This window comes from Hippopotamus amphibius, chromosome 11 (genome assembly GCF_030028045.1).
Source record: "Hippopotamus amphibius kiboko isolate mHipAmp2 chromosome 11, mHipAmp2.hap2, whole genome shotgun sequence".
NCBI lineage: Eukaryota > Metazoa > Chordata > Mammalia > Artiodactyla > Hippopotamidae > Hippopotamus > Hippopotamus amphibius.
The window spans coordinates 76,588,321-76,604,253 of NC_080196.1; the positions used below are offsets into that span (position 1 = coordinate 76,588,321).

At 43.8% G+C, this 15,933-nt stretch overlaps 1 protein-coding gene across 1 annotated transcript in view; it reads right to left on the reverse strand.

The window, feature by feature from the left end:
- Positions 1 to 15,933, reverse strand: part of COLEC12 (collectin subfamily member 12) — a 180,392-nt gene that overhangs the window by 148,170 nt on the left and 16,289 nt on the right. The window contains exon 2 of the mRNA XM_057700443.1: positions 12,557 to 12,607. Within this exon, the coding sequence (XP_057556426.1) occupies positions 12,557 to 12,607 (51 nt within the window). The remainder of the gene's footprint in view (positions 1 to 12,556; positions 12,608 to 15,933) is intronic.

A 15,933-nucleotide genomic window follows, 5' to 3' on the forward strand; every position in this document is an offset into this window, starting at 1 on the left:
TTCCATTAAATAATCTTCGAGGTGCCCCTTCTCACACGGTAGTCTTGTTATCCCTCTTTCCATAACAAGCAAACAAAGGCTTGGTGGTGGAAATCTACGTGTTTAAGGTCACTTGGGCCCTCTGTGATTCTTATTCACTGTTTACAGGAGGTACGTTTTGGTCCATCAAAAGTGAAACAAACATGGGAATTCCCTGGCGGTCCAGTGGCCGGGACTCCGTATTTTCACTGCGGGGGCACGGATTCGATCCCCGGTTGGGGAACTAAGATCCCACATGCTTTGCGGTACAGTGAAAAAAAAAAAGTGGAACAGATAGTGAAGGATTCTAAACCAAATTATTTTACTACACGCTTTCTGAACTGCATTTTCAACGCACATAGCTGCTGTTAATAAGCAGAGTGGGTTCATGTGGCAACAGTTTGGTAACAGCTGGGTTCATGGCATGTACACCATCTGGAGACGGAAATTTCCTTCCAACCTTCTCTCACGGGCTTATAGCAAACAGGTCCTCACATCTCATCCTGAACCTCTTCTGGCGGGTAAAGGACAAGGACTCCATATACGCCCTCTTCCTGTGCACAGACGGGAGAGGCGGGTGCAAAGGAGAACCCCCTCGCCCCCCACACCTCATCCGGAAACCACTGAAGTCTTGCCAATACTGAACTTAGAAGAGCAGAAGGAAGAGGCGGCTGGCACTCTGTGTGGCATGTGGTGCCCTCTATTGTGCCTCTGGAAATTCTGCGGGTAGGAGGGGAAGCAATTGGTAGGGTTGGCTGATATTTTTCTTTTATGCAAATGCACCCCTGTTGGAAAACTGTTTTTCATTACCTTCGAAATTCCCAAAGGCGAAAGGCCACGTCTCCCTTCTTTATTGTGTGTGATACCCAACACACTATGGGTGGTTAATAAACGTCACATCACTTTCATTCCGCATTAACTGAGAATGACATTTTCCCAGGAGCCTTGCTTGCTTCAGTTTCTCAGCAAATCTCACAAACTGCATACATTTCCCAGAAAAAGGGCACTGTTTAAGGCCAGTGTTCCCTGTTTGAATCTCTTCCCCAGATTCCCAGCAATGCTTCACTCACCTTTGCCCTGGGCCAAAGGACTCCCCCCGCTGTTCTCCCCCCGTTTGACTCTCTTCTTCCCTGCCCACCTGCAGAATTTATAGGTAATTCTTTGACATCCTATTTTATATCACTTCCACCACAAAGTGGCAGCCCTCTGCTCTACATCTACTTTTTGCCTCTCTGGGGGAAGCCTTTGATGAGGCTTATCACCTGGGCTATTCCTAGGATAAACAATTTTAGGAGAAAATTTTTTCATAAGGATTTTTACATCTTTCGTTTTCTGAGAAATTTTTTTTAATAAGTTGTAAATGTTGATGACAATGAATAAGCGTCAAGAGCAGAGACCGTGTCTATTCATCTTTGCAGCCCAGTTCACGGCACACAGAGGGCAGTCAGTGAATGCTTCTCAGAAGCATTCCTATTTCCCCTCCGTTGTTTCCCAAAGTGATTCAACAGTAGACTTCTATGTAAAACATGAGGCAGAGCAATCAATACATTTTGACATTCCTTATCGAATGACCCCGGTCAAGTATTAAATATGAGGTAGCATGAGGACGTCCTCTTACAAGTACACAATAAAACCCAAAGGGAAAGAATATGGTTCTCTCGCTTATACTGCTTTGAATGCTTGAGCTTAGATTGAAGATTCAGAACCGAAAGTGTCAGCAATGAATTTACCCATGAATTTTCCTGCTTCACAGAACAAGAAGGACATGTTAGAAGGTTATTTCAAACACTAGGGGAGAGAGGGCATCTTTAGGCATTTGGAATAAGAATATAGTCCAGATTTTTTTCCAGAACTTTTGCAGACTTCTAGTTCCATCCTCCTCTTCTCCTGACAAGCCTAAGATCCTTCATCTTCTGCAGCATGTGAAAGAAATTGATCTGTATATGGAAATATTTACACCAATGAAGAAAAAAACCACCCTAGTGCATAAAAGAGAAGATTGTTTCAATCAGGGCCAAATGTCAGCTTTCAAAAATGTATAAAAAAGGATAAAAATGAAATATCAGAAGAAGCAGAAAGTGTTTATAGTTATGACTCAGAACAGAAGACCAATTTCACAATGTTTCCTGTGGCAGGCGTTGTATTCACTGAGATGTGGGACTTTCTCCTTTTTTTTTTTTCCCTTTTCAAGTTCCTCTTCTAAAAAAGTTGTTTCTTCCAAATCTGCTGAACGCTACTGAGAAGTTCCAAGAAAGCAAAACAACCTTTGTTCATTCATTTATTTTTTCCTTCTCGATCATCCTCTCCACTTGTCTTTAATTTTCTCTTTTTATAAACTGTCAAAAACTAAGAACTCTTGTTGCTTGAGAGTTCATCACCTGGCAGCTCCATTTATAACAAAATTCCAAATCTTAAAAGGAATCTTGCGGCTATTTTGTGAATGAACTGAATTTTTCAACATGTTATATAAAACATAATCATTTTATAAGTGGAGCAAATTATAAATAGTAAGGGGTGAGATTATAATTATATTGCTATTTAATAATTAATCACACATTGTCTAATTTAACATTATAAACGTAACAATATTACATTATAATATACATATTATGTATTTATAATAGTCTATATTATGGATATTAACTTATACATAATAACAGTGGTCAGAGTACTTAATTCCTCACCATACATTTCACCCCAAATGGTGAGTCCAAGCTACCCAGAGCCAGCCTGGTCCCTCAGTCTGTAACTGATTTAGGAAAAGAGTGACTCAAGTTGGCCAGACACAGGAGGGAAAGTCTATGAAGGCCTTCTGGGAAAGCTTCCCTGCTTCCTAAAAGACAGGGGAACCCAAGACTGTCTGTCACCCACCTGGAACTGCCACAGCCACCTTGTAACCATTTATGTCACTTCTCACGCTGCACCCTTTGTGTGTCTTTCTGTGTGCAAGGCGCTGCTCTAAGTACTAACTCCTTGAGTTCTCACAACAGCCCTACAGGCAGATACTATAATTATCCCCATCTTTTAGACAAGCACACAGAGGCCATGGGAGGTTAACTGGTCCGAGGCTATCTCACCAGTAAGTGGCAAAGCTAGAAACTGAGTGCAGGCAGCCAGGTCTAGGGTACATTCCCTGGGCCAGGAGGCTGCTATGTCACCTCCGTGGAAGGTGCTCTTAGCCCCCCGTGCACACGACCTTCCTTAAAATATATCCTTTGCTGGTGGCCACCAAGACTTTCAATTTCTTTTTTTTAAAGCCATGCAAGAAAACAGACTCTTTTGATACTCCATTAAAGAAGTACGGCCCTGATGCAGGGCAGAGAATGCAGGAGTGACGGCAGCAAGATTTCTTTTTCTTCTCTTTTCTTTACCCTCAGACAGACTCTGTATTTTACTTTTATCTTTTTAATTAATTTTTATTGGAGTATTGTTGATTTACAACGTTATGTTAGTTTCTGCTGTACAGCAAAGTGAACCAGTTATGCATATACATATATCCCCTCCTTTTTAGATTCTATTCCCACACAGCAGGTCCTTCTTAGTTATCTATTTTGTCTACAGAAGTGTGTGTATGTCAATCCCAGTCTCCCAGTTTATCCCTGCCCCACCCCTTTCCCCCTCGATAACCATAAGATTTCAATAGAGGGAGTGTAGGTGGGATGCTCAGAGAACATGAGACCTGCTGGGCTTCACCAAGGGAGAGCGGAGGCCACACCAGACCCTGGACGCTGGGCCTGGGGTGGAAGGAGAAGAGAGCAGGAGACCTGAGGGTAGTCAGTAGTCTCATAACATTCCTACCACACACCTGGCCCCTCCTATATACTATTTACAGGTTTTGTAATCCATACACCCTGCAAAGAAGGTATTCTTGCCATTCCCATTTCACAGATGAGCAAGGTGAGGTTTCTACTTGCTGCGAAGGGACAAAGCCTTGCTTCCTAACCAGCCACTGTCCTGAACGCCAAGAGCACCAAGAGGGAATGCGAGAAAGAAAAAAGTTGCTCTCATTCACAACTTTATTGAAGACCATGGTCTTCCCTCAAAATCTCCAGGACACCTTTCCCCTTCCCAGGGCTCTTCCAAATGAACAACTCGAATCTCTCAAGGAAAGTTTCAGCATTCATCTGTTTTAAGTTGCTTGGAGTTGCTACCAAAAGGAATAACTCTTTCCCACCCTACCCCCAACCATTAAACATTGGAATCGACCTAATGTCTTCATGCTGTCTTAACAGAAAAATGGCTGAGTAGATTTTTTTCTTTAATTTTTCCAAAAATAAAAGCAAACTACAGTCAGCTTCAACCCAGTGGTAGGAAAAACAGATGATTTCCTCTCTTCTCCTTCCCCACCCTCTTACCAGGATTCACTAGTGGATGAAAACCAGAAGAGGGCAGGGAGAATTACACTTAAAATGGTTGAAAATTTCAGGGCTGAAGCATTCAAGCTCTGCCTATTGTAAAATTATAAAATGCAAGACCGTGTATAAGCAGCTGCTGATCTAATGCACACACATCTATGATCAGATATCGTCCCATCAAAACCTTGGTATGCTCTGAGAATGGACACATCTGTGTGTTTCTTAGCCACAGGGAGAGTGAGAAGAACAGCGGGATTGAGGTCAAGCTGAACTCAGATGTGGGCCATGCCACTTGGTCTCTGTTTTCTCATTTGCAGGTAATTCTTGAAGGAATTCTGAGAGAATTAAAAGAACTAATGGGTGGAAACACACCTAGCACATGTTTTTGGGGGAGTGGGGGGGTCTCAAAATCACCTTATTTATTGTTGAAAACAAGAAGTGTAACAGACAGACTACCATCTTAAATGTAGGGGTTTTTTAAGTTGGAGTATAGATTTACAGTGTTGTGTTAGTTTCAGGTGTACAGCAAAGTGAATCAGTTATACATATACCCACTCTTTTTTTTTAGATTCTTTTCCACACAGGTCATTACAGAGTACTAAGCAGAGTTCCCTGTGCTATACAGTAGGTCCTTATTAGTTATCTATTTTATTTTATTTATTTTTAAAATTTTATTTATTTTTTGGCTGTGTTGGGTCTTCGTTGTACAGGCTTTCTCTAGCTGTGGTGATCAGGGGCTACTCTTCATTGCGGTGTGCAGGCTTCTCATTGTGGTGGCTACTCTTGTTGTGGAGCACAGGTTCTACATATGCAGGCTTCAGTAGTTGAAGCACGCAGGCTCAGTAGCTGTGGCACACGGGCTTAGCTGCTCCACAGCACGTGGGATCTTCCCAGACCAGGGATTGAAACCGTGTCCCCTGCACTGGCAGGCGGATTCTTAACCACTGCACCACCCGGGAAGTCCCAGTTATCTATTTTACATGTAGTAGTGTGTATATGTCAATCCCAATCTCCCAGTTTATCCCTTTCCCACCTCTTTCCCCCGGTAACTATAAACTTTACATAGCACATATTCAAGAAAGGATATTCAAGAAAAGATGCTTAATGCTTCCTTTCACATGAAAATAGAAAAAAAAATCATAATCACGGGGCCATGTGGTGTTGAACAAATTTTTACTGGTGAGCAAAAAAAGACGAGGCAGAGAGGATGTGAGCTGTCCATCAAGAAGTTCTTGATGGGAAAGAAGTGAAACCCGGGTAAACACTGTTGTCAAGGGAGATCGTGAATATCACCTCTAATGATAAAAAGTAGGAAATCTCAGGTTATTTAAAAGGAGTGACAGCCAACAAACCCCTTCTCTCAAGTCTCAGGAGCCCCATGGCTTGACTGGAAGTGGAGGGAGAGAGGCCAGGTGAGCTGTTCTGAATCTCTTTGGCGTCTACTTCTCCACATGCCGTTTGATCCCCAATTCTTAAAAATTCAGAAATATCAACTCCATCAAGATTTGCAAAGCCACATAAAGAAGATTCTGCCACTAATGGAGGCAAATGGCTTTGAGAGAAACCCCACAAGGGCACCAAGTCAGCCTCCAATCCTCACTTATCTCTCTGCCGAGTCAGTCCTTTGCCTGGTGTGGAACCTTTTCCATTTCCATGTTTGGAAAGGTGTTGTTGAAAGGACAGCCTCACGCTGGGCTTCTTTAGTCATTCCTCACAGGAAATGATGGAAATTCCTGGCATTCTTATCAGGGAAAGGGGTGAACTCTTGAAGGGCTGTGCGGAGAGGAATGCGTGAAGCCCTCCTTTATGGTTGGAGGTGGATGACTTCAAAGTGGCGCCTTCTTCAAATCCAAAGATGAAGCCAGGCTTCTGGGAAGAGTCCCAGGAGAGAAGAGACAGGCAGCCTGGTCCCTGAGCCCAAACAACCAGAAGTGGGGGCGGCCAAGTGTTTATCTTGAGCAGCTTCCCAGAGATAGTTCAGCATCCTCTTGGAAACTCTTGCAACCCTCTCTACACTGAAAGCAGAACCTCACCATGTGCCTCAGAAAGAACCTTTCTTTCTGGCTAGTTGGCTAAACATAGCTGTGTTGCTATTTTTCAGAAGCCCAAGTGGTCCTCTGTACTTACTGACGTTCACTTCCCCAAGCCCTCTTGGGAAGACACAGCTCCATGATTTAACCAGAGTCCCTGATTTGAAGTTTCATATGTTATCTCTTTGAAGGATGGGTTGGGAAGTGGGGGGGGGGGGGGGGGGATGGTGGAAAAAAAGGAGCAGGGTTGGGTGGGGGGCGTTCTGGGGCAGGGCTGGGTTCTATTCCACACACATCTCTTGGGCAGCTCCCACATGCCCTGCACTGTGCAGGTTAGAGTGTTACAAATATTCTTGCTAATCTGAAATTACTGTCCAAGGGAAGAAAGGAAAAGAAAAAGCCTAGCTTGTGTGAAACTATAGGTAGAGGGAGACCTGTGAAGGTGCAGGGAAACAAAACTCAATGTTTCTGGAAAAAAATTCAAGAACTGACTCTGGTGAATACACTTAGGAAAAGGCATCTGGTACCCCTTTTTGGACTGTTACCCACTACGTAAATTTTTCAGTAGTTCTCTTAGAATTTTTCCACTTAGTTTTTATGAAAGACTTGAGTTCTACTCCATAGAATATGCTTCCTTGTACTTTTTGCTACTAGTTCACAGTCTGCGATTTTTGAGATCTTTTTCTCTCACAGCTGTTAACACTCCCTATATGGGAGCCCCAAGGAAGCACTTTTGTCAAAGCTTTGTTTGTCAAACACAAACAACAAATGTTTCCAGCTGCCCCCAGTGGCTCACTGTCAACTCTTAAGTCTACCCACAACGTTCACAGACGGAAGGAACCATGTGTCTCTGACTCCTGCATCAGTCCAACTTTTGACATCCTATTATTACACCAGGTCCTATTCCACAGATAACACAAGAGAACCCAATGCAACCAGTAAAACAAAGTCAGTCTTGTCCCCCCGTTTCCCCCTAGCACAGAAAAGGGCAAAGCAGGCCCCAGAGGGAGGGTCCGGGATACCCAGGGTGGTACTCATCCCCAAGCCTTCTCATCCCTCCCAGTTTTTAGCAGGAAAGCAGGGGGTGTGATGGAGCCAGAATCCATAAACTGCTGGACGTCAGAAGGTTCCAGAGGCCTACTAAACCCTAGTACCATGTTCAAGCAGCAGGACTAAAAGATTCAAGAAGAAATCGGTTAATAGGACAATGGTCAACATTTATGGGATCCTCACAGTGTGCCAGGCACTGTGCCGACCCAGCAGCATATTTTTTTAAATTTTTATTGGAATATAGTTGCTTTGCAATGTTGTGTTAGTTTCTGCTGCACAGCAAAGTGAATCAGTTACAGGTATAAACAGAACCACTCTTTTTAAGATTCTATTCCCATTTAGGTCACCACAGAGCACTGAGTAGAGTTCCCTGTGCTATACAGCAGGTTCTCGTTAGTTATCTATTTTATACATGGTAGTGTGTATATGTCAATCCCAATCTCCCAATTCACCCCACTCCTCCCTCCTCACTTGGTATCCATAAGTGTGTTCTCTACATCTGTGTCTCTATTTCTGCCCTGCAAATAAGTTCATCTGTACCATGTTTCTAGATTCCACATATAAGCCATATTATACTATATTTGTTTCTCTCTTTCTGGCTTACTTCACTCTGCATGATGGTCTCTAGGTCTACCCGCATCTCTGCAAAGGCATTACTTCGTTCCCTTTTATGGCTGAGTGATATTCCATTGTATCCAGCAGCATATTTAATTCCACAACAACCCTACGGAGTTGGCCTATGATGACCCAAACTTTACAAGAGAGGAAACAGACTTTACAGCTTTGGACAATCACATGCCCAAGGTCATACAGATGGTGAGTGCTGGAACTCGGATCCAAAGCCACCCACCTGGTTCCAGTGCCCATACACCCAAAAACTACACCCCCTTGCGTCCAGAAAAGATGACAAGCAGCCCTCAAATAGGAAAGATGACGCCTGGCCCGCCGGCCTCATGGAGTCGTGGTGAAGGAAAACTACATCAGTATGCCCCTTGGGAAGATAAAAGAGATGTACAAATGTGAGCTGGATGTGCTGTGATCATTTCTACATGGGTTAAAAAGCAGGATCTGAAACTCACCCCTCTTCCCACACTTCTCCCCGTCTCCGGCACTGTGATGCACTTATCCCTTGAAGCTGCGATGACCTTCTTCGTCCCTCCTACTCTATCATTTTAATGGCAAAAAAATTTTTTAACTTGAATGCACTCGTTAATTACATGACTAATCAGAAGATTTCAGAAGATATTTTTGGAGCAACTTATCACAAATTCCAAATTTTATGAATTCATATTTGCCCCACAGGATATGAACAAACTCTCTTTCCCGTTCTAACTAACATAATGAAGGATATTAGAGCCAAGTGTGATATTTTTGAAGAAAACAGTCACTAGGAAATAAGTAGAAAGAGATCACTGTAGTATAAATCGTATTCTATCCATAGAAAATAAAACTTTATATACTGATACCCCATGTTCCACAGAATGAACTCAGACAAACTATAAGTATGTTACATCCCAAGAAATGCTGACCCGCAGAGATTAATGAAAATTGGAAAATGCTCACTTCATTAACCTTTCAAAGTTTCCCCTCATAGAAGCTTGCGTCAGAGGAGCAGATAAGCGGCAGACCCACCAAATTTAACTCTATCACTTCTCCAGACACCTGCCAGAACTTTGGGAAAGGGGCAAACAAGCAGGACACATAAAGAGACGGAAGGAAAATAGAAGACTAGGTCGAAACCAAAATGCAATAATGGACACATAGATGGAAAAAAAAAAAAAAAAGACCTGATTGAAACCAAAATGCAATAATGAATCTTTGAATAGACAAGGGATGCTCGTACTAAAATAATACCATCACATATGAGATTACTGGAGATGATCACTCATTTTGCTCTTTATTATAATGTACTGAAATTGAAAAAGGACAGTATTATTATGTAAACAAGCCTTGACTTTATGTAGCAAATGTTTCTGAATAACTATATACAAATAACTTTGGAAACAAGCTACCAGACAATTCTTTGCCCTGAAAAGAATTAATCTCTGGTTCATCTGCAGTTTCAGTTCAGGTTGTGACCGTCGTATTTGCACAAACAAGACAGACCTAAAATTAGACAATAACTACCCCCTGCATGCTATCCAGTCTATTTTGCAAAAATAAAAGCCAATGATCTTACCATGCTCATCTTTGTATCTCTCTTGAGGAATGAGATTTCAGACCTATCACATTTTGATATTCACTAGTGGCAGGACCAAAATGTCCACAGAATGATAGCCCCAAATCTTCGGAGCATGTTGACACCATCTTTGTTTTCATAGTGCTGCACCTTCAAAACACTTATCTACCTGGTATCCTTCTTAGTCTCACCAAAGGCTTGTGAGGTAGACTTACTACCGTGGCAGGTGTCACTCTGCCCACAGGACAGATGTGGCATCTGAGGTCCACAGTGTGGAAGGAACTGGTCTCAAGTTACAAGAGGAAAGAAGCAAGGGCAGGGCCAACAGGACTGCCTGGTCTCCAGATGCCTCCCACTCACCACCTTTCATCAACTTTGTATTCCTTTTATGGTTAAAGTTGAATCATACCTGAAGGAATGGGTTCTTGGGCCCTGCTGCTTTCAGTGACCAGCCTTGGCCACTCCTTAGGAACTAGAAACCCATTTACCTTCTATAAAACCAGGTCCAGAGTCCTAGGCCCTGTGAAAGTGATGAGGCCTCCCTAGTGGGGCCAGATTGGGTGTCCAGCCCACTTTAAGGTTCCAGAACTACAGGGACCCTTCTAGGACACAGGAGTTGAGAGGTCACCTCAACCTTACTGTTGAACCCTTCCTCAAAACTACGCCAGCCTGAGATTTAGAAGACCCAGCGCCCAACCCAGCTCCGGCTAACCTGCTTGAGCAAGGACTTAATCTATCTGGGCGTCACCTTCCTTATCTGTAAAATTAAAGGCTGATATAAACCTTCACAAAAGCACTTCCGTTTCCAAAATTCTACACCACCCCTATGCAGGCTATCCATCACTGTGCCTGAAAGCTGAAGCCAAGAATTCTCACCCTCAGGATCTCTCTCATAGCCATCCCAAAGTTTCTCTTTTAATTCCATCCCTCTCTTCTTCTCCTTGTGCCACTTGGTACCACTCTCTCCACGTCTCCCTGGTTCTCCAATATTTGTACGTTGTCATCATGTCTCCCCTCTGAGTCATCAGTTTGCGGTTTCCGCACATAATTCAACCACCATAAATTCAACCCTTTCAGCAACTTACCATGTTTTTGTGTTTTCCATGAAATCCCTGCCCATCTCGTAGCTAGTTGCAGATCATGACATTTTAAATAAAATTTCTCTCGAGGTCACTCTTTTCGCTTATATCTTTGTATTTCTACTGATTTCCATGTAGAGATTTGAAATCAACCAATTTCCAAACCACACAGGCACATCCACATTTATTCTGCCTTATTTTTACAAGTTTGATTCTCCTCTTTATTTCTGCCTTTTAATTTTTGTTTTGTTTTTTCTTTCCTTTATAATGTTTGGTTTCCTCTTCACTCCTGTGACGACCTTCAGTGAACCCACGATGGGAAAGCAGAACAACACAGGGTACCAATGCAGAAACATGTCACTGTGCAGACAAAGAATACTAGCGTGGGGGAGGAGAGAATGTGGTGGGCGTAAGCCTTTCTGCCAGTGCGCGGATGGAGGGGCCGTGGGCTCCATGCCACTGCATTCTCACATGAAAGCCCTATGTTCTTCCCAGAAAGAAATGCAGAAGCGTGTATCCAGAAGGAAAAATGCTAAAGCGATGAGGGAGCCAGAGCAGCTGGGGATGTTAACTTTAATCAAAGTCCGGCCAGGATTTGTTTTTAAGCAACAGGAAGTAGATTTATTCCCTTTCATATTCCCTCTCTCTCTCTCTCAGACACACACACACACACACACACACACACACACACACACACACACACACACAGAGTCATTCTTTTCTCCCCATCTTCTATTCTTCAGTTCCTCTGACCAAGGCACAGAAACAAGCTGGACAGAAAAACCTCAGTTTCCTTGAACTATCTTTGGAACTTTGTAACATTTTCCCTGGCAGCTCAAGGCCAAACTGCAGACCCTGGGAAGTGTGGTCAGAGACAGAAGAGCACCCATGAGCAGCAGCTGAGGAGGCAGAGGAGCGCGGATTAGTTCCCCGTGGCTGCCGTGACATCACCACAAATGCGGTGGCTTAAAACAACACAGATTTCTTCTCTTACGGTTTGAGAGGCCAGAAGTCTGAGATCAGCTTCAGCTGGCTGAAATCGAGATGTTGGCGGGGCTGCACACCCACCAGAGTTCTCTGAATGGAAAATCTATTTCCTTGCCTTTTTCCGCTTCTAGTGGCCACCTGCATCCCTTGGCTTGTGGCCCCTTCCTCCACCTGCAGAGCCCATCACTCTAATCTCTCTTCCCATCATCACATCACTCTCTCCTCTCAACAGTCAAATCTTCCTCTCCCTCCCTCTTATAAGGACACTTGTGATTGCATTTAGAGCCCACCCAGGTAACCCAGAATAACCTCCCCTTCTCAAGCTCTGAACAATCACACCTGCAAAGCACTTTATGCCACATAAAGTAACATTCAGGTTCCAGGGATTGGGATGAGGGTATCTTTGGGGGCCACTGCTCAGACTACCATGGAACACCTGTGTCTACCTGGGCTCCTGGAAAAAAATCTTCCTCTCACCTCTCCACTAACACTGACTAAGTTATGAGCATGGGGTCTGAGGAAAAAGGGAAAAGATGTTTTCTCAGTCTCAAAATAGGGAAATGCCTGTCCTGTCACAGATTTACCTTTCCCACCATGTTTTGCCTATTAAGCCAACGGGTTTGTATTCAGCAAACCCTCCTAAGCATCCCATCACTTCTCCACGCCTGGGCACAACTCCTGTCCCACCACCCTCAGATTTTGTGAGAAATCATCCACCTGTTACACAGAAACTCAACTTCCAGCCACAATTGGGCCTCAAAGCCACGTACGTTCATGTGTGTCAAAGGTCCAGCCATGGTCATGTTACCATATCCCAGATCAAGCACAGAGAAGCAACAGAGCTTTGTTAGAACTCACCAAACCTCTTGTAACCGAAGGAATGCACCTCCTCCTCCTCTGCAAAGTCGTCTGTGGGAGAAGAAAAGACAAAGCATTAACCCCAGTGAGGCTGAAAGTGCGGGGTCAGTGCTGAACTCAACCTCAGCCATCTTCCCCTGCTCCACCTTCCCCTTTCCCACTGGACTCCTCACAGTGGCTGTCCTTCTGCTCCTGGAATGCACCACACTTTCTGAGAAAGACCACAGCGTCCCTGCACTGGCTGTTCCCTCTGCCTGGAATGCTCTTCCTCCTGTTCCTTAGGCAATTCCTTCTAATTCAGGTCTCAGCTGAGGTGTGGTACCTTCAAGATGCCTTTCTGGACCACAACCCAGCCACTCTGCATCAAACCATCCTATTTTAATGTCACTCTCTGGGGACTTCCCTGGTGGTCCAGTGGTTAAAACTCCGTGCTCCCAATGCAGGGGGCCCAGGTTCGATCCCTGCTCAGGGAACTAGATCCCACCTGCTGCAACAAAAGATCCCGCACGTGGCAACGAAGATCCCACGTGCTGCAACTAAGACTCAACACAGCCAAATACATACATAAATAAATAATATTTTAAAAAAATTACTCTCTGATATCACCCTCATTTATATGTGTGTGTGTGTGTGTGTCATCAAGCATACTGTGAGCAGAAATTTTTTCTGTCTGACTTCATGAATGAATCCCATGTACCTAGAATGGTGCCTGTCACAGAGCAGAGGCTTAATAAATTTGGATGAATGAATAATCAACTGTCCAAAGGGCCAAGTGATTGTCACAAAACTGAGCCTAAAGCCCTCCTTTGCAGATGCCAGGCTCTGGGGTCACCTATTCCACCAACTGTGGCATCTCAGGAGCCCAGCATGCCAAATCCTCCCCCCACCTCCTTCCACTGGATAACTGGGACTGCCGGATGGTTTCCCAGTAAATACACTTCAAAAGACAGCCTTGCTGTGGGAATTCCTAAAGGTAGGGCACTGGAAACAAGGGCAATGTTATGTTAGCCACACTTACTACCAAAAGCCTAAACCCCCTCCTCACGTGGACATGCAATTCCTATCACACTGATAACGAACTTCTCATTTCTCACTTCTGCCAGGTGCGGGTGTGCAATTAAAGGATACTTCTGATGACAAGTCAAAGTGTCAGGACCAGGCCTTTCCAGAGAGTCCTAACCAATTCTTCTTTTTTTTTTTTTTTCTATTATGGTTTATTACAGGATATTGAATACAGTTCCCTGTGCTATCCAATAGGTCCTTGTTGTTTATCTACTTTCTATATAGTAGTTTGTATCTGCTACCCCCAAACTCCTCCTTTATCCCTTCCCCTCCCCCTTTCCCATTTGGTAACCATAAGTTTGTTTTCTATGTCTGTGAGCCTATTTCTGTTTCATAAATAAGTTCATTTGTGTCATATTTGAGATTCCACATCTAAGTGATATCATATGGTGTTTGTCTTTCTCTGACTCACTTCACTTAGTATGATCACTTCTAGGTCCATCCATGTTGCTGCAAATGGCGTTATTTCATTCTTTTCTATGGCTGGGTAGTATTCCATTGTGTGTGTGTATATATACATATATATATATATACACACCACATTTTCTTTATCCATTCATCTGTCAGTGGATGTTTAGGGTACACCCATGTCTTGGCTATTGTCCAGCCAATTATTCTTGAGTTGGTCACCACCACTGCTCCAGCACCCAGCTTTCCCCCAACGTGCAGTTCAGTTCAAAAGTGCTGACTCGGCATTCACTATGGACCAGAGACTGCCAGGCAGTGGGGCTGTAGAAATGAGTGAGACATGGTCCCTTCCCTCAAGAAGCTAACAGGCTTTCAAAGAAAAGAGACACGTAGGGAGGAAATAAAGCCTCTGTAATCATATTTTCAGCCTGGAAATGGGACACAGGACCTGGCTATAACCAAACCTTGAAATGTAGAAAAACCCAAGCTCTGTGAGATCTACCACGCACTGTGCTGAATTTCAGCACACTAGTTGGTTATGAAATGTTATGAAAACATGTATGAGAGAACAACTACTCCTAAGACAATGGAGAAGGTGGAAATCTTTGTATTTTACCATGTTTCCTTATTCAGAGAACAGGGAAGAGATCTTTCTTGGAATCTAGAAATCCAGGGTTTTGTAAGTCGAGTCGTCTTCTTCTGCCAAGGATTAAAGCTTTAGTTCCTTCTAGATGGAAGCATGTGCTTACAACCAAAAGAACAGCACCCTTTTCTCACTGACTCAGTGATTGGTTAGTTCAGCAACTCCATATTAAGCCCCGTCTGTGCCTGCTTTCCTAAAAATTCTCCCATTAATGCCTGCAAGGTCTGGTCTAGTGTCGATGAAAGAGAAACCCTTATCTGCTGCTCCTGCTTAGAAATCCATGCAGCCGTTTTCTCACTCAGTCAATAAACAGGTGCTTATAGACCAGTGGAGTTGAAGGCACACGAACACAGGTAACGATGCCACCCAGATGTCAGCTTCCCCCGCCAGCTGCAGCCCCTCCACTGCGGAGCCACCTCGGGAACGAACCCACTCACATGCACACATTGTGGGCCAAAGAGCCATCACTGAAGACCTCACAGTGGAGACAAAAAAGCAGCTTCCACTGTGCTCCCAGCAGCAACAGCTTAAAAATTAGTGTTCTCCCCAAAGCTTCTTTTCAGCAGACCTACCATTAGTTTGTTTGTTTGTTTTCCTTTTCCTCTCTGGTCTTTTTCCCATGCAGCATTTAGTCTGACTGACTCCTCTCTCCTTCCTGAAATTTCCCTGGGAACTTCAAATGTCTCAGATTTTTCTTATGAAAGCAATTCAGCGCTGCCTCCAAATTAACCTACTCAAACCCATTAGGGGTTCGAGGAAACAAAGGCTTTACGGGCAAGACCTAATAGGACTCAAAGAGGATGTCTTGCTTCTTAACCCTCATCCCAAGAGGATGAGAAACTCTTACAGCAGCTACTAAAAGAATACAAATCTCTGTCTCATCCAACTCTACAATCGGATGCTAAATCATATGAGACATGAGGGGTACAAAGTACCCCAGAGAATGACTTATTGGGATTATCAGGGAAGGCATCACAGAGACGTGTCTTAATCTTTCTTAACATTTACTCTTTGGAGGGAAAAAGAGAGTTTGGGAAACACTGCATACCATATCCCTTTCTTGGAAATTCATAGAGGTTTTGGAACCTTTAGAGACTCAGGGAGGTGCTAAAAGAGAGAGAGAGAAAAAATTGTTCAGCTTTGTTTCCTTCAATGTTTTCAAGAGTTGACTTTTCATATCCCTAAAAGCTGGGTAGAGTTGGGCAGGTAACGCTTCGTAGACATTCCTTTAGCAGAGGTGTCCCCAGAGCCCCAGTCAGATTCC